Source organism: Trypanosoma melophagium (assembly GCF_022059095.1).
Source record: "Trypanosoma melophagium isolate St. Kilda chromosome Unknown ctg22segment0, whole genome shotgun sequence".
Taxonomy (NCBI): Eukaryota; Euglenozoa; class Kinetoplastea; order Trypanosomatida; family Trypanosomatidae; genus Trypanosoma; species Trypanosoma melophagium.
Window position 1 is genome coordinate 1 of NW_027125152.1, and position 16,769 is coordinate 16,769.

At 43.7% G+C, this 16,769-nt stretch overlaps 13 protein-coding genes across 13 annotated transcripts; 1 reads left to right on the forward strand and 12 right to left on the reverse strand.

Moving 5' to 3' along the window:
- Positions 1 to 70: 70 nt before the first annotated feature.
- On the forward strand, positions 71 to 389 carry LSM04_000038 (uncharacterized protein; the record flags this gene model as incomplete). The annotated part of the gene is made up of 1 exon (XM_067334445.1): positions 71 to 389. A coding segment is annotated over one exon (319 nt), but the record flags the coding sequence as incomplete, so codon positions are not given.
- A 13-nt stretch (positions 390 to 402) lies between these two features.
- Positions 403 to 1,604, reverse strand: LSM04_006444 (Peptidase M8; the record flags this gene model as incomplete). The annotated part of the gene is made up of 2 exons (XM_067334446.1): positions 403 to 567; positions 837 to 1,604. The coding sequence occupies 2 exons, from the start codon at positions 1,602 to 1,604 to the stop codon at positions 403 to 405; spliced, it is 933 nt and encodes a 310-aa protein (XP_067191772.1).
- Positions 1,605 to 2,574: 970 nt separating this feature from the next.
- LSM04_004815 (uncharacterized protein) lies at positions 2,575 to 3,363 on the reverse strand (the record flags this gene model as incomplete). Its single annotated transcript, XM_067334447.1, has 1 exon — positions 2,575 to 3,363. One exon carries the CDS (start codon positions 3,361 to 3,363, stop codon positions 2,575 to 2,577), a length of 789 nt encoding a protein of 262 aa, XP_067191727.1.
- Positions 3,364 to 3,613: 250 nt separating this feature from the next.
- On the reverse strand, positions 3,614 to 5,797 carry LSM04_003103 (uncharacterized protein; the record flags this gene model as incomplete). Its single annotated transcript, XM_067334448.1, has 1 exon — positions 3,614 to 5,797. The coding sequence occupies one exon, from the start codon at positions 5,795 to 5,797 to the stop codon at positions 3,614 to 3,616; it is 2,184 nt and encodes a 727-aa protein (XP_067191668.1).
- A 294-nt stretch (positions 5,798 to 6,091) lies between these two features.
- On the reverse strand, positions 6,092 to 6,655 carry LSM04_008176 (uncharacterized protein; the record flags this gene model as incomplete). The annotated part of the gene is made up of 1 exon (XM_067334450.1): positions 6,092 to 6,655. The coding sequence occupies one exon, from the start codon at positions 6,653 to 6,655 to the stop codon at positions 6,092 to 6,094; it is 564 nt and encodes a 187-aa protein (XP_067191817.1).
- Positions 6,656 to 7,070: 415 nt separating this feature from the next.
- LSM04_000543 (V-type ATPase subunit E) lies at positions 7,071 to 7,721 on the reverse strand (the record flags this gene model as incomplete). The annotated part of the gene is made up of 1 exon (XM_067334451.1): positions 7,071 to 7,721. One exon carries the CDS (start codon positions 7,719 to 7,721, stop codon positions 7,071 to 7,073), a length of 651 nt encoding a protein of 216 aa, XP_067191584.1.
- A 419-nt stretch (positions 7,722 to 8,140) lies between these two features.
- Positions 8,141 to 8,503, reverse strand: LSM04_003692 (uncharacterized protein; the record flags this gene model as incomplete). The annotated part of the gene is made up of 1 exon (XM_067334452.1): positions 8,141 to 8,503. The coding sequence occupies one exon, from the start codon at positions 8,501 to 8,503 to the stop codon at positions 8,141 to 8,143; it is 363 nt and encodes a 120-aa protein (XP_067191689.1).
- Positions 8,504 to 8,771: 268 nt separating this feature from the next.
- LSM04_002640 (uncharacterized protein) lies at positions 8,772 to 9,743 on the reverse strand (the record flags this gene model as incomplete). Its single annotated transcript, XM_067334453.1, has 1 exon — positions 8,772 to 9,743. One exon carries the CDS (start codon positions 9,741 to 9,743, stop codon positions 8,772 to 8,774), a length of 972 nt encoding a protein of 323 aa, XP_067191651.1.
- Positions 9,744 to 10,021: 278 nt separating this feature from the next.
- On the reverse strand, positions 10,022 to 11,143 carry LSM04_004480 (uncharacterized protein; the record flags this gene model as incomplete). The annotated part of the gene is made up of 1 exon (XM_067334454.1): positions 10,022 to 11,143. The coding sequence occupies one exon, from the start codon at positions 11,141 to 11,143 to the stop codon at positions 10,022 to 10,024; it is 1,122 nt and encodes a 373-aa protein (XP_067191714.1).
- Positions 11,144 to 11,470: 327 nt separating this feature from the next.
- LSM04_002730 (uncharacterized protein) lies at positions 11,471 to 13,114 on the reverse strand (the record flags this gene model as incomplete). Its single annotated transcript, XM_067334455.1, has 1 exon — positions 11,471 to 13,114. One exon carries the CDS (start codon positions 13,112 to 13,114, stop codon positions 11,471 to 11,473), a length of 1,644 nt encoding a protein of 547 aa, XP_067191653.1.
- Positions 13,115 to 13,459: 345 nt separating this feature from the next.
- LSM04_007860 (Cyclophilin-type peptidyl-prolyl cis-trans isomerase domain) lies at positions 13,460 to 14,014 on the reverse strand (the record flags this gene model as incomplete). The annotated part of the gene is made up of 1 exon (XM_067334456.1): positions 13,460 to 14,014. One exon carries the CDS (start codon positions 14,012 to 14,014, stop codon positions 13,460 to 13,462), a length of 555 nt encoding a protein of 184 aa, XP_067191805.1.
- Positions 14,015 to 14,406: 392 nt separating this feature from the next.
- LSM04_005310 (uncharacterized protein) lies at positions 14,407 to 15,057 on the reverse strand (the record flags this gene model as incomplete). The annotated part of the gene is made up of 1 exon (XM_067334457.1): positions 14,407 to 15,057. The coding sequence occupies one exon, from the start codon at positions 15,055 to 15,057 to the stop codon at positions 14,407 to 14,409; it is 651 nt and encodes a 216-aa protein (XP_067191739.1).
- A 397-nt stretch (positions 15,058 to 15,454) lies between these two features.
- On the reverse strand, positions 15,455 to 16,750 carry LSM04_008938 (Arf GTPase activating protein; the record flags this gene model as incomplete). The annotated part of the gene is made up of 1 exon (XM_067334458.1): positions 15,455 to 16,750. One exon carries the CDS (start codon positions 16,748 to 16,750, stop codon positions 15,455 to 15,457), a length of 1,296 nt encoding a protein of 431 aa, XP_067191835.1.
- Between the last annotated feature and the right edge of the window lie 19 nt (positions 16,751 to 16,769).

The window sequence follows — 16,769 nt, forward strand, 5'->3', positions numbered from 1 at the left end:
TCGGAGTTCCAGGTGGGTGTTTTTGCTTTTTATGGCACGATAGAGCTCCCACGTTACCGAAATCCCTCAGGCAAAATTCACAGCGCAGCGATGCTGGCTATGGAATCAACTGCGTGCCGGGTGCGTCTTTCCTGGGGTCCTCAGGATGGCGTGCTCTAATGTGGGCTTTGGGGCCTGTTTTAGAGCGCGCTATCATTTCACATTTGTCACATGGAAATGCCGATCCCTCTGGTATTGGTTCATCTGCTCTTTGGCGCTTTCTTTCAGCGGGAGGGCATTTGACATCGTGCATGTACCTGAGGTGGCGAGCTAATCCGTTTTTCTGGGGGAAGGTTCGGCAACACAAATGGCATGCAAAGGGATGTTTTTCCTCTGCATTTGCTGATTGAAGAGGTAACGTATTTACCGGAGATATTGGTCTGGGCGGCGGTGGCTCAGGCGGTATGTCCGGCGGAGGTGGTGCATGGGGAAACTTGAGTTTTCAAAGCGCATCGGCCTTCTTAAAAACATGCCTGTTAACCATGTGAAGCGCTGCGGTGTTCCTGCATGAGTATTGTGCTCCGCACTCTGTGCATGCTGCTGGCTCGGATGCTTTGCTCATGGGGTGGTGTCTCTGCGTTGCTTGCGGCTTTGGTTGGGCTGAGTCGTTTGCCTCTTGGGGATTGCACCATCGACAACCAGGGGGATATGGGGTTGGATTTTTCTCAGCAACCACCCATATCGATGCGAGACTCCCGTGCGGAATCTTGCAAACGCTGTTTCTTCTTCTCGTGTTAGTTCGGGGTTGTCTTTGGTGGGGTTCCGGTTTCCTGTGATTTGCCATCTATGAGAAGGACGAGGTGTTTCCTCCCCCTTGAGCATGCGTTTGGCGTAGGCAATAACATCGGGAATCCAGGCATCATCCCTCTGGGTATGCTCCGCAGCTTTTTTGGTCTCAGCGTCGAATCGGCTTGGCAAAATGGCAGAGAATCAAAGGCTGCAAGTGTCAATACGGTGTAGTACATGCCAGAGGGCCTGTCAAAGTCTGTACTCATCAGTTCATCCTTTGCGTACCGTCGCTTCCAGTGTGAGTGAAAATGAAAGTCTTCGAAAAAGTATCCTTCATCGCGACCCTCCAACTCCACGCTATCCATAGTTTGACAGCCGAAATGCTCTTCCCCCTTTTCCCTCAGAATATCTGACTGCAGATACAAGATAACCCTTCCGCATTGGAGTCTAGTCTCCTTCAGTATTTTATGCTCTTTGAACTCAGGAAGGTAAAAGCCAAGTCCATGTCCAATATCATGTGCACTCAAACGAACGTAATACCTCGTGTGCCTAGGTTCCCTTGGATTAACCTTTATCAAGGCAGATGTCGGACGCCTTTGGTCATTTTTAGTGCAAATCCGGGGATGTTCGCGCGCTCTTGTAAGACTCAAAAACAGTGCGAAAGCAGCATTTTCGACACCCAAGGCGAGATGGTCAGGATGAGCAAGGGCATCTGAACAAAGCTGTTTAAAGTCCTTTCCACCGTTCTTATCAAGGGACAGGTTTCCCCTTACAGGTTGTACGCGGAGACGATCCATGTGTAGCTTGGCCGCCTTCAGGGTAACTACGTGTATCATTTTCCCTTTTCCTCCGTTATTTCATATTTTGATTCGCAAAAAGCGTCCTTGTCAAAATCAACCGTTCCGTAATAACCATTAAGGGGTCCAGGTCGATACAGCAATTTTAGGACACAAGTTCCTCAACAAGTACACAGCTCGTGGAATCACACAAATACGAATGGGCTCCCAATTATCCTGACCCTCCGGAACCACAACAGCGACGGTGTGTGCGTCCATGGCAGCCTGTCCTTTCTTCGGCAGTGGCGCACCCACAGGCACAGCAGAGGAGGAACAGCAGTATCGCAGAGCAAAATAGCCGATGCACGTCAAAGTTCACGCTTACTTACTCGTTTGTGTTTGGCTTTTCCAGTCTACAGCATCGGAGAGGGCAGAACAGAACAGAAGAAAGAGAAAAAACACGTTGGATGACAGGGAGAGTGGCATACACACTGACAGCAGTACTCCCAGCAACACCATCACCTCAGCTTCAACAACAACAAAAATGAAGAAAATAGTAAGGACTGTCAAGCTGCACCAACGGTAGGAGTAAAGATGCAAACAACACATGAAATGTCAGCCGCATTGCATTCACGCCTGTCTTCGCAGTGGCTTTGTCACAAAAGTCAAAAACAATTAAAATAATTCCCAAATAATAAAAAGGGGAAAAAAATGTTGACTAACTCTTCTGCTATCGCTGCAAACCACCAATGCGCCCACACACACAAGACCGAGCAGTGGGAGGGCCTGCAGCAAGAATATCATATGATCAGCTTTTCGTCCAAACACGATGTGAAGATAATACAAGCAAGAAGAAAGAGTCATAACACATCAACGCATCTAGCAACCCCCACTGTAATGATGATACTTACTATCATTATTATTTATTATTATGACAGTGGCTCGGTCTGGCGCTGTGGGAAGCACATTAATGTTACTATTAAGAAGAACCCGGAGTGGGGTCACGACATCCATAGACAAGCGAAACTAATCACTCAGTCTGATCCATGATGAGACGATGCCAATCTCTCTCCTCAGAGACGTCAAGGAGTTTTGTCGACACAATGTTCTCTCTCTGTTTAAGGTTCGTAAAGAAATGGTGAAGTAGAGTGGGAGATACCATTCTTGGATTGGGGCTCGTTATGTCGATTCTTCGAAGGTGCAGTTCTTCTTTCAATGAGGTTGCTGAGGCATCAGGCATTTCACACATTATGATGTTGTTAAAGTAATGAAGGTCATTGCTTACGTTAAACCCCGCGCCGTGCATAGACACCCAATTACCGAGTTGAAGGCCTATAGATCCTATCTTCCGCGGAGCCACATTGTCCCACCTATCTGACCAAACCCCAACTTTTCGGCGATGCGTTGGTATGTTATAATCCTTTGCAATGTCGATCATAGACTGTTCCAAAACAAAGCTAAACCACTCAATAGGAGAACGCGGCTTATCAGACGATATACAGTTCTTCCATAGTCGTTGGATGTTCACTATTGGGTACATGGTTATCTGCCCAGGCCCATGGAAAGTTACTCCCCCACCTCTCCTTGTTTTGACCACTTCCACTTCACAATCTTTTGGAATCCCCTCAGTTGTGTCTCGTCTACCAACTGTGTAGACTGGTGATGAATGCTCTACGAGAAGCACAGTGTCTGGAATCAGAGTCACACCGGGTTCTCCTCGGAGCCGACGGACCTGTCTATCAATTTTCGCTTTGAATATGGCTTCTTGTAAATGAAGGACCTCGCTATAACCTTGACTACCCAAGAAGAAAGCACGCATCGCCTTGAGAACAAACCAGTAATATATATATAGGAAGCCATAAACAGAGAAATCAATAAACCCTTCATACTACTTCAGAAATCAATTTAAAACCAAACGCCGCACACTATTCTTATATTCCTTTATATTTACATCATGGTACATAACATCTATTCATCCATCCAAAAAAGATAAATCGTCGCCTCTGAGCTTACAGTAGAAGCGTCTACCCTTCCCCCCCCCCCCCCCCACACACACACCCACTGAAGTTTTAAAGCTCTGCAATCTCCGCGGAAGGAGTGGAAAGCTCCTTTCCTTCTGTCTCTTCAGTGACAGGCTGCTCTTCAGCAGCAGTAGTTTGTGGTTCTTGTTCTGCAGCTGGATATTCTTCAGCAACAGTAGTTTGTGGTTCTTGTTCTTCAGCTGGATATTCTTCAGCAACAGTAGTTTGTGGTTCTTGTTCTTCAGCTGGATATTCTTCAGCAACAGTAGTTTGTGGTTCTTGTTCTTCAGCTGGATATTCTTCAGCAACAGTAGTTTGTGGTTCTTGTTCTTCAGCTGGATATTCTTCAGCAGCAGTAGTTTGTGGTTCTTGTTCTTCAGCTGGATATTCTTCAGCAGCAGTAGTTTGTGTTCCTTGTTCTCCACCAGGCCTATTATCTTCAACAGCAGCATCAGCACCAACCGCAGTAGTACTGTTTGGTTCTTCTTCAGTGACAACAGGGACACCCTGAGCCAATGAGTTGGGATTATTGATTAACGATCCCTCCAACTCATGTTTTGACCCCAGATAACGTTCAAAGACAGAAGCCACGTCTGCTGATTTGGCCAGTTTCTCCTCATCCTCAAGGAGACGTTCAGTGTACGAATGAAGAGACTGGCGATATTCGACACTTTCAACAGTCTCCAAAAATGTTAATGTAATGCCAGTCTCCAACTTTTCCTTCACCATAAATTTAGTGTACCATGGAATAAGAACAACAGTTCCATTTTCAGAATCTGTTACTGGGATCCTAATCACTTTAGGCATTCCGAAAATTCTTATAGTGTAGGGCTTTTCATCGTTACTACTTCCCTGCAAACAAGTCAATGGAGCCAAAATAACTTGACCACCCTCTTCACAAGATTTTCCCAACTCCACTGCATTTCCCTCATCATAGTGATAAAAAACATCGTCATCGTGGGTTTCTGATGTACATACAGAAATAACTGTATAGGCGATTGGCGTGTGACTCTCCAGTAGTGAACCATCGGAAAGCTGTTCAACAAAACTTTCTGGACGACCAACAAGCGCATTGCTTCCATAACTATCGCACAGCATCAGAGTCAAGGCTAGTTTACCGTAAGACAAGCAATCAAATGGAATTTTTCTCGCAGCAGAATGGCACATCACTTGAATATCATCAGCAGGAACACCCCATTCTGTTAAATAGCCGTTTAGGGTCGGAATATCAATAACGCGCCGCAAATCTTCTTTCGCTTTCTCTTCTCCTTCCCCACATGAGAGAAGTACAAACCTTCTGTCACTTGGACAATGCAATGTCATTGCTGCAACAGTGTGCCATAATTGTGGTCTCCAATCATCGTCAGTATTTTTGGGTGTTTTCGATCTCTCTGCTTCATTCCACGAGTCCGCCGCGGTCACTTCCTCAGTACCTGCGTCAGCCCCAGTTGGCTTCCCATCCATAGTAACACCGCCAGCTGCAGTTGCCGGTACAGATACTCTTTCCTTGAAAAGAGGAAAAAGATCGTAGAAGGCTGTCTGAATCGTTCGGTTCTCACCTATCCATTTTTCAAGTTCACCAATAGTAACCTTATAATCCTTGACACCAATAGCATCTGCAAGAGTGCCTTCTTCTCTATTGGTTAATGAACGTTTTGCTCCAATGCAGTCAAGCATTGCACGTATAAACGAGTCGAAAAACCCCTCACTTTCCTCCGCACTGAAATAATGATCCCAGAACTCCAGTAAATCCTTGTTAGAAACGCATTCATTAGCAGGTTTTTGTGGTCGGCATAAATCCCTTACGTAATTGATAATCTTTGGTGTGTTAATGCCCTCTATCCAGGTACGTTTTGTCCCTTCTTTATAAAATACAAAATATGACCTTGATTTTCCACGACGACTTTCCAAAATATCCTTCCAAAATGTCGGGAGTGTCTCTCGACATAATTCCAAATTTTTAGGCCGCGTAGGATTACGCTGCTCTTCAGGGTACTTGAGACTTTCAAGAACGGAATTACACTCAACCGAGTAGAAACGAAGATGCATCTGATCCCCGGCATCTGTGTAAAGGCGCCTGAAAGTCTCTGACAATGCCTTCGTACTGCCCCATTCTGAGCTGTATATGTCAAGAACAGCGACTCCATGTTGGGCCTGTGAGAGTTGAAGCTCCTGCTCAAGCTGCAGAGCATCGACTACATCTTTCACAATATCTCTGCTGTGATGTTGCATAATTCCTTTAATGAACCTTTCAAAGATAAACAATCTTACAAAGAACAACAGAAATGAAAGGAAACCGTAAACACGTAAGAAAATAAAGGGAAAATCTCCCCAACCATTTCATTTTTCTCACCCAACCACTCACGAACAAACATAGAAACGCAGACATATTCATAGTTACACAAGCAGAGAGTGGGAGAGAGGAAAACAGCGACATTCTGCGGGTGGAAAAAAAGAAAAAAAACTTTTTTTTGTTTCACATGATGACTACAAAGTCAAACGTATTTCCAGAAAATCAAGTACATATTAAAGACGTGTCCCACAGTTCTGACAGAAGTTTGCTGTAGGTCTCAGTCCACTGAATCCACAACTACGACACATCCTTTGTTGTTGGTGGTGTTGTAGCCGCCCAAAGGATGATTCAAGTGGAGGAAGAATTCCCGATGAGGAGCTCTTGTCGCTATTGGGATATTTTGTTTCTCTTCTCCATACACGTTGCAATGAAATAGGAAGTGGACTTCTTGAAGGACTTCTGCTTGATGGACGCGACGCAATGTCTCTACTTCCAATGGCAATTGTTCTGCGCAAGTTTGGTTCACGGTGTTCACTGCCTCGCGGTTGTATAGAATTCCGTCTTCTCTCAGCAACAGTTGCATGAAGCAAAAAACGTGGAGTATTTGTTGCGGTGTGAATCTCTTGGCTTTGACTTCTTTTCTTATTTGGTGATCTCGAAGACGTGGAGTGAAGTGAAGATCGGCGTTGGGCTGAAGGCACATAGGAAGAATTTTCTTTCGCCGCATGCCAAATTGCCTGTAGCTCTTCCAGTCGAAGCTCTAATCGAGACACATCAAATTCTGCTTCACTACTCATACTGCAAAGTAAAGAATTAAAAAAAAAAGAGGGGAGGAGAAAAGTAAAACAAAGAAAAAAATAACAAATGTCGCATCACCGTACATATAGGGATCCTCCTGTATCTCTTGCTTTCTTTCCTTTCTCCACCTCTTCATCAGTGTATCTGTGTCTCTGTATAAGTCAGAGAAGGTAATGTTTCTTTTTCTCTTTCTCTCACTGGCTCAGAGAATCAACACTCAATTCCCCTCAGATATCCTTTGAGCATAAAACGCCCATCAAGTTGTTTTTTTTTGTCTTTTTCTGGTGCTTTTTCTTTTTCCTTCTCTTTTTTTTTCTTGCAATGATATCAATGCCTTGCCTCATCCTACTCACCGATGCGTTACGGCCCTACCTCGTTACATGACACAGAAAAGGGAAAAAAAAAATAATGAGATTAAACTTGGGCTTCTGGGTTGAAAAGGTAGTAACGTATTGTGGGAAGTTGATCATCAAAGCAGTGTTTCATTCTGCATGAGAGTGTCAAGTTACACATAATGTGACCATCCTGCGACTCAACAATTACACCACCCCATGCATCTTCGGTGTCAAGATGATCTTTCCCCAACGTGATGGAAATATTCTTTCCTGTCTTAGTGGCGTACCACTGTTCTAGCTCCTTAAGCATTCCTTGAACAGCGGTTACATCTTCTTTACGTGTGCGAATGACAGCATCTGTTCGCACCGCAAGAAGTGCTTGGTGAATGAGGTCAAGAAGGAGTTTTGGGTATTTACTAGTATCACTCACGAATGCAAGTATTTTATTCTTAGTATTCTCTCTCAATTGCTCCATTATTTTCGTCCTTTCCTCCATGATGCGCAGCCGTTGTGTTTTAGAGAAGTTTGCCCGTGCCACTCTGCGGTCAATATCCACCTGCTTCTTTTTCTGTTCGGTAGTTGATCGCACTTTGACCTTCTCCGCTTCAACGAGTCGCATCTTTTCAACGTCGTACTCTTCCTGCGCGGCGGCGTCGAGTTCTTCCGCCCGTTCACGCGCCTCCCGCTCGATGAAGTCAATCATGCTCTGAATTTGGCGTGACTCACTCATCTTGGCTACTATCGTTTAGACACTTCAAGTAAGAAATGTATACGTGTCGCTGTGGTTTGTGTTCTCGCTCCCTTTTATTTCCCTTCGCCTTCTTTCTTTCTTTCACAAAAAGAACAAAAGAGAATATTTACTATGTTTGCCCCCTTTTTTTTTCGTTATCCTTTCTTTTTTTCTTGTTGTTGTTTCGCATTATCATTGGTAGTGTAGAAGAAGAGTGGGGAATGGAGAAGAAAAATTATTTAAACCCAGACCATTCCGAAAAATAGGTACATCAGCAATACTCCTCATACTGTCTGATGAAAAAAAACAACAACGAAAGAGGTGTATTATATATATATATATATATATATATATATATATATATATCAAGATCAGGGAGTTGTTTATATTTTTTTAGATAATATATATATAGAAAGCGGTTAATACTTCTCGCTTCCTGTTACGAATACTCTGTAAACCTCCCAGAGAAAGAGTAGCAACAATGGGGTATTCACTGGAATGATGTGCCGACTCCAGAGCTTGAACCGCCAGTAGTGCACATTCACCAACATTGCATAGAAGGACCAGCCAGTGAATGCGACAAATATGCTGGTGGAAGGAACATTGAGAAAAGGCAGTGCAGCTGCTGCTCCTGTTGCGCCTAATATGAGCAAGTAATTCTGGAATGTTGTAAACCAGCGGTACCCCTCACCTGAGGAGAAGAACACATAGAAGCACATGCACCAGCTCGATACGCCATACACCCAGAGGAGAGTGTAAACAGTGCCACGTACGAGATCCATCATCTCTCCTTTTCTCTCACTCTCTCTCTCTCCACTCCCCGCTGCAGGCGCAAAGAAAAAGGATATTAACAAGAAAAGTAATTGGGAATGGGGAGAGGGGAAAAACAAAAAGAAAACGAAAAAAAAAATAAAAAATCTTCACAAAAAATATTAATAACAATAAAAAAAAGAACTAAACGGTGCAAAAAGGAAGGTCAAGCTGCTATTTAACCAAAAAACACCTCAGAAAATTTTGAAAGGCCATGAAAAGCCAAGAAAAAAAACTGTGTCAATGTCTAGCTACCTCCGACTTTTGTAAGAGTAAAAAAGTCTCACAAGCCACGAGGTCATCTTTTACACGTGAAAGCTTCTTTTCAGCCTCTTTCAGTCTCTTCTCTCGTTGCAGAAGACCCTGTGCTACCTCGTTACACTGTCTACGGTCCTGCTCGAGAGCATCCCGCTCCACATTCAGTCTCGCCATATCTGCCTGCAGACCCACTCTTTCAGCAACAACGGCTCCCTCAGCCTCTCTCACCTCGTTTAATCGAGTTTTTAACTCCGTTTCCATTTTCTCTAAAAATGAGATTTTTTCTTCCACTTTTGCGTGTTCAATTATTAGCGATGTTCGTCGCCTCTCCAACTCCTCTTCAGTTACTTTGATACTTTTTTCACGCACAGCAAACTTCTTCTCTGACTCAATTTCATTATCTCTCAAAGCGCATGCTTTTACTTCCAATGCCTTTTCACGTTCGCCGAGTTCTCCCTCTTTTCGAGCCAAATCAACAGCAACAGAGAAAAGGGCTGCTTCAATTGACGCCTGCTTTTTCAACCAATCGCCACATCCCCTTTCCTCCGAAGAAAACTCGTTTGATTTCTCCACAACATCAGTCCCCACTCGTAATTCATTTCCACCATTGATATCCTTGCAATTAGATGTTCTGGTGTCAAAAAAACGATGACGGTCAGTAAGAAGTCGCAAAACGCTTTCGCGCAACTCAACAGAATCGCTCACAGTCTCTGGTATATCTCTCAGCAAATCAAGCATAATTCTATCCTCCTCCACACCTTCGTGTCGTAATATGTTCTCAACCTCATTCTGCACCTTTAGTCTGGTAGCAGCAGCCTCTTGTGGTATACCATGCCGCATTGCAATTTGAGGAAAAGAGATTTCTGCCGTCGATGTTTCTACAGCCGAATTGACAGAATATGCATCAATTCCAAAGTGTTGACAGAAATCCACCAGTCTCCAAGACATATTCATCGTAAACCTTTATTGGCACACAGCTTCCTGTGTTGGGAGAGAAAAAGGAAACGAGAGGAAGAAGAATGTCGTAGAAAGAGAAACATACACAGGGGTAAGCGTGTCACCATTCTGGTGAGCACACAAGAAGGAAGGTAACAAGAAAAAAAGGGAAAAAGAGAGAGAAATAGAAATAGGGAGGGGAGGAGAGGAGGAGGGATAAGAAAAAAAAAAAGAAGGAAAGAAATCCGCGGTAATAGTCCCAATTATCTCTATTTTCTTTTTTTTTTCTGTTCTTATTACTTCCCTTCGCTGGTTTCCAACTCTTCGAGATACTCTCTCGCCCGCTGCAAGCATCGCCTCTGCAACACCCCGCCACCGGCAGCCTTCACACTCTCAACTTTAGATCGCAATGCCTTTTTCTGGTTTGTGTCCCCACTCCAAAACCTTTTGAGAAGTTCCAAGACTTCTCTGTTTGTGTTTTCCTTTGGCAGCGTCCGCGAAACCCGCGGGGTGGGGCGCACGCTGAGAAACGGAGCTGGCGGCGACACATCACACAACTGCGGCCGCACGCACCGAGTTGTTAGCGGACAGCCGTGAAAAAGACGCACGTGGGGCCTCCTCACTGCCGGCCGCTGGCCGCTTTTGTGTGGGAGTCGGTGATCGGCGAGGGCCGTCGCTTTGGGCAGCGCCCGGCCGGAGAGAACGTTGAGGCCGGCAAGACCCTCCATATTACTCCCAACACCAATAGTATTAGAATTATTAATACTACTAGTACTAGTAGTCATATTGGCTCCTATAGAGGCAGGGGTGTCCGCCTCGAGTTCGCGTATCTCTTCCTCCAGAAATGTGCGTGAGAAACAAAAGTACTTTCTCACCACAGCTTCCCAGAAGCGTTGTCTCGTCTCGTCATCCGTCACGTGCCGCTCAAATATCTTCGCTAATATGGGAATCTGACGAAAGATATCATTTTCTAACTGTTCCGTTATGGGACGCAACTTAAAAGTTTTTGGATCGACCAGCGAACCAATAGCATCAAACGCCACCACAACACCACGCGGGAATTCCTCTTCCATGAGCAAGTTCAAAGCAGCATCGTCTATCAGACCCAAATCTACGGCGGTTTGGCAAATTGTAGAGACCACCCACTGGTCATTTTCTCCAGAGTCAGTTTCAAGACGCTGTACCTTGTCAATAAAGCGTTCCCTGTCATGAGGGTTAACAAAGCGCATTATAATTGTTTTTGAACCTACAATAATCTTGGCAGACCCTTGATCACGCCGAGAACGCAAGAGTTGAGTAATTTCAGAGTATGTGAAACTATCAACACCTGAAGTCTCCTCATTATTCAAAGGCGAGCACGAAATCGCTGATCCATGCACCTCCAGTCGACACAGCACATTATTACACACCACTTCCATCCTACCAGAGAGAGAGAGAGAGAGAAAGAAAGAGTTTAAAAAAAAAATGGAGAAAAAGAAGAGAAACAAAACCCGAGGGGGAACGAATAAGCGCTAGTAAGAATGTAAATTGCAATCAGTAGAATAGGCTGTTTTTCCTTTTTTATTTTGGTTTTCCTTTGGATGATTCAGATTGGATCATGTAACTCCTTCTCTTTTTTTCCCCCTTTCTCTCTCGCTTTAACACATGAGCCATACATGTATATATACATACATATATATATTTGGAGAACAAAATCTACACATCAATCCTTTACTCCATTCATCACATTACACAACCACCACTATCTACATTGTCATATGAATATCTTTCATATCTTTTACCCCATGCTGAATAAGAATACTTTTAACTGCACGGCTATCCGAAGGGTCTAGTATCAAAGAGTCAGGAAGGTAAATGGTCTCCTTGGTGTCATCGTTATGAGTCACAGTAACACAACGACGCGGTCGTCCAGTTCTGTACGCGTCCGTTGCTGGTATGGTCCAACACCGCTCAACGTTTGTCACAAAACTTTCATCATCCTCTATTGAAGGAGAAATATCCGTGTAATACGCCAGAAAGTCATCGAGTGTCACTGTGCTCGTATTGTTCTTTCCTGGCCAAGAATTAATAAAATCAAAAATAGCCTCCTCATAAGTCAAAATTCCATTCTCAACATCTGGGATTTGGGGTGCGTTGAACTTGAAAAGGTTCACCATATCCACAAAAGCGACAGAACCTGCACCTTCAATGGTTAATTGTTGAAAGGCCTTAATAACTGCATTAAGACGTTGAGGTGGCATATCCTCTCGTAATTCACGGAGAAACTCCTGAGCAACAATAAAACCATTCCCATCTCGATCAAATTTCTTGAAAAGTACATCTAACTCTAAGGGTTGAATTGAAACTCCCATGAGACGAACACTGTGATGCACCTGTTCACGGTTGACTGGGGTAATACGCTGTTCATTGCATGCAGTACCCATGGCTTTTGATAGCGTTCGAAAACCCAATCGACCGCCTACAAGAAGTGCACCATCTCGAATACGAGAAAGGATAAGGTCAACTCCCATTCCACAACTCATAGACAATGACATTGGGTCAGATCGATCTGATCGACTTTTTAATGCCGCTGACATATTACTAGAGGGTGACATATTTATTGAACCCCCAATCATAAAAAGGTTCTCAGGATGGGAGGTTACGGCAGCAATAGACCTAGAGTGATTCTCACCTGCAAAGGAGCAACTGACTTCAAACTCAGAACCAAAAGATGTTTTCTGTATCCTTTTGGTACACCGAATTGGTTGATTCGTAGGGGCATGATAAAGAAGGAATGGTTCTCCAACACGTACTGGTCCACCATCAAGTATATCATCGCGTTTAGTTCCTGGTTTAACAACCACAAATGTGTTGTCTCGACATGCCCCAAGTGCTGCAGTTAACGGTTGCTTCCCTGATACTCCAATTTCACGAATACCTGAGTGAAGATAGTAAAAACCATCAGGGTGGGCATCCTCGTTGGCAATACGTACGTGTTGTCCATAGTGAAGAACATTCTCCTCCTTCAGTTGTCTTGTATAAGCCACATTATTCTCATCTGCTGCCCTTTGTATAACCCATGATGATCGTATTTGAGGCTCTTCCGTACAGGCCGCAGTAACCAAACATTGATTAGGACGCGGTGCTCTCTCCGGTGCAGTATCCAAAGCCAAAGCTGCACCAGTGGCAACACTAGTCAGTTGCAGGGGTTGTCCTAGCATAACCACATCCTTCATAATACCAAGAGATGTGGCCTCACTCAGATGTGATACCGTACTTTTCTGTGTTCCATGAGAACCAGCTGCGGAGTACTTGCTCTTGTAAAACTCCACCTTATCCTCACGTACTCGCATGTCCTCATACCAGTTACCAACCAACACTCCTGGGGAGTACGCCATCTGGTTCCTCATACCACTCATTCTTCTGCAGAAAAGAAAAACAAATAGGGCTATGGTGAGAGAGAATTGTGTATGTGTGTAACTGTTTTTTCTTGTGTGTTAAAAGTAAGTCAGACCCATTAATCCCAAAAGAAAAGTAGAAAAGAAAAACAACAACAACAACAATAATAATAATAATAATAATAATAATAATAATAATAATAATAATAATAATAATAATATTTAAAACACTTATTGACATAATAATAAGGAACGGACTTTGAGGAGTAGCAAGGGAAGGTGTGGAAAAAAAAATTTTCTTTCTGGTTTTAAAAACACAAAATCCTCGTTAGAAATTTGTGTGAAATAGTAAACGACTCACCGCAGTTTCCCACAATCCACGATGGTGATTCTCTCTGATGGAAAGCCGGAAGGAGACAGTGGTACACGCTCAATCTCCTCAACAACATCAAACCCATTTACAACACGTCCGAAACAAATACAAGTGCCATTCAGGTGTGCTGCTTCTTTAGCTGTGAGGATAAAGAACTGAGAACCATTCAAGTGAGGAGCGCTAACAGCCGTGCCTACAAGCCCACGCTTATCGAACACAGAAGAACTCACCTCATCTGGGGCATCAAATGTCTCTCCATAGATAGATAGCTGCTCAGTCCCTTTGCCGCTCACTATGTCTCCTCCTTGAATCAAATACCCCTTGTGCACTCGGTGGAAGGTTGAATTCTTGTAGGTGAGTTGTGGAAGAAATTGATCCCTAAATGAAGGATCAATTAAACCAGTGGTACTAGATACAGGTGGTACAACGTTTTCGCCAGTGCAAAGTTTTAGGAAGTTCTCCGCGGCAACAGGACATTTTCCACTGAATAGTTCATACTCTATCCTTTTGGGGGATCGAGAAGTAATAGCAACATCCATAAAAACACGCCCTGCCGACGCCAGGCGTACCTTGTTCAAATGAATCATTTCCACTATTCTTCACGCTTAATTATGAAGCAGAAAACGACACAAAGAGAAATAAATGAATAAATAGATAAATAGAAAAATAGAAAAAAAGACTAACTCAGGGAGTACAGGAATTAAAATGTCTAATAGAGGGTATATTACCAATACAGAAAAAAAAATAGTGTAGGAAATACATATATTAGTTCGGTCGTAACTTGTTCTATATGTACCTTCTATGTATGCTATCTATGGAGTTGCTTTCTTTTTTGTTGTATTGCTTCTCAGATTCTTCTTCTATTTTATTTAGTTTTTTTGTTTTCCTTTCTTTTGCAGTTTATTTCCTTCCTTTTCTTTTTTGTTGCATTCTATGAAACTTCCAAAGCCAACTTGTGAACTTCGTCAAAATTTATTTGACCATGCACAAGACTGTTTGCGATATCCTCATTGGCCACATGCCACGACCACCCAGGCTCCATGGAGACTTCCCTCCAGTTATCCCATTCATAATAAGTCCCGCATACAAAGGCATTTTCAGGTGATAACGTTTTGAGTCTTGCGGGTTTCAGCCTTGCAAGATCATCTATGGTATGTGCATAGAGTGTTGCCGGAGCACCATCCAGGCACCACCCAATCAAATGATTTTTATGAACTACTACAGGAAGACATCCTCTCGTCTCACCTGTTGTCTGAAATGGAAGAGACTGTATATGACGCACTACACGATCTACCTTTAAGTGGGTTGAAGCAATACCTTTCGGTAGGCCATCAAACATGGCGGATCGGGGGCTTACTACGACTCCCAACACGCTATCAGGCCGATGTATAAGCCAAACAGCACGACGGACTTCACTAGATGGGATCGAAATGAGAAGATTTGGCATGGGAGCTCGTGGGTTTATTGGGTTCGCAATGGTCTTAGCTCTCTTCAGAGGAGAGACTCCTCGAATGCAGGGCCTATGCAAATCAGCCAACTGCAAGACAGCTTTGTACGCCCACGGCAAGCCGCATCTCTCCATAGTGCGTGCAGAAGCCTACCTCTCCAGTACTCAATAATTTGAGACGTGTACAATATATCATCAGTAGTAATAAAAAAAAGAACAAAAAGAAGAGAGAACGTATACCAAAAATAGAAAAAAACTTGGGTTCACCATAAAACAAACATATATACATATATACGTATATATATATATATATATATATATATATATATATATATATATATATATATATATATATATTAAAAGGGGTGACAGGAAATAGATGACTTGTTTTTTTTTTTCAGAAAAGTATGCTCATCTCTCACACAAATACACTCAAACACACACATACACACACTCCTTCTTCATCTCCCTCTCTCTTCCTCTTTACCCTTCTCTCTCTCTCTCCCTTTCATTCTTTCTTTATAGATAAGTCTCACTGAGTACTACCAAACGGGTTCAAGGAAGCGAATACATTGCTATCTTGTTCGCCTCCTTCTCTTTTTATATCAGTTTTCATTGGCTGTGTAGCTGCATTTGAGTTTTCCCACAGACCAGTAGGAGTTGCCTGAAAAAAATCTGTGTTACTTGTAACAGGTGGCGCCACACCACCGACCCTAGACTGTTGGTCATGAACACCCAGCACCTTATTAAAAACATATGGTGCTGTGGGAACAGCCATAGGATGTACAGATTGCTGTTGATAAGGATATTGCTGTTGCTGTTGCTGTGGTGGTTGATTGGGGTAAACAACACCCGGCATAGGACCAAATCCCCCCTGGTTTACACCCATACAATTTTGCATGCCAGGTTGACTTGGCATCATCGTTGGATACTGATTCATCCCAGGAGGATACATTTGTGGAGCTGATGGCATGGCGTACATTCCAGTGATTCCTGATGCAGCCTGATACATTACATTGTTCGCTACCTGCACGGGTGGTGCAGAGGCGAACCAGTCAGCCACTGTCTCATGAGCACTGGGAACAGTAGTCGTAGAACTAGCAGGAGGTGCAGCAGCAGTGCAAAAATCACCAAATAAGTCGTCATTTGCGCTATCATTGGATGTATTGAGGGTACTACTATTTTGTGGCTCTTGTTGTGGAACCGATTGGGTAAAAAAATCTATTTGTGAACCTTTCACAGAATGAACATCCTGATTCTTCAACGTCTGAGACTCTGATGGTCTTTGTGTTTGGGTTTGTGTCTCTGCTACTTGCGGCGGTTGTGGTGTTGGTTGTTCGTGTAATGAGACCGAACGCCGTTGTGGTGCAGGATCTTGCGGAGGCAGTGTCGTACGTGGTGGCAGACCGGAATCGTTGCTCATCGCTTTCTTTAGTTCATTTTGAAATTTATTGAATTCCTCCCGGTCCATGTACACCTTGTCGTCAAAGACATTAATAATAAAATCCTTGACGGCCGCCACATTCCCGCCTGGAGGTCTATTCCTCTTATAGTTGTGCAGCCAAATCCGCGTCGCCCTGTCATTGCCGGCAATGCGCAGACCCATCACCTCCTCATCGGTGAACTCCGTCATGGAGATGCCCTTCACTTTGTGCTGAAGTGAGCGGTGCAGCGCGGCGCAGGTGGAGCAGACAAAAATACGAAAGTTCGTCACCACGTACAGTGGACCTCTCATTCCACAATCCATGCAGAACCGGTTTCCATCTTTTAGTGATAGTTTCCGCACCTCTTCTCTATTTCGCTCCAGCTTCCGTGCATGTAGATTCATTGGGTAGCCTGAGCTTTGC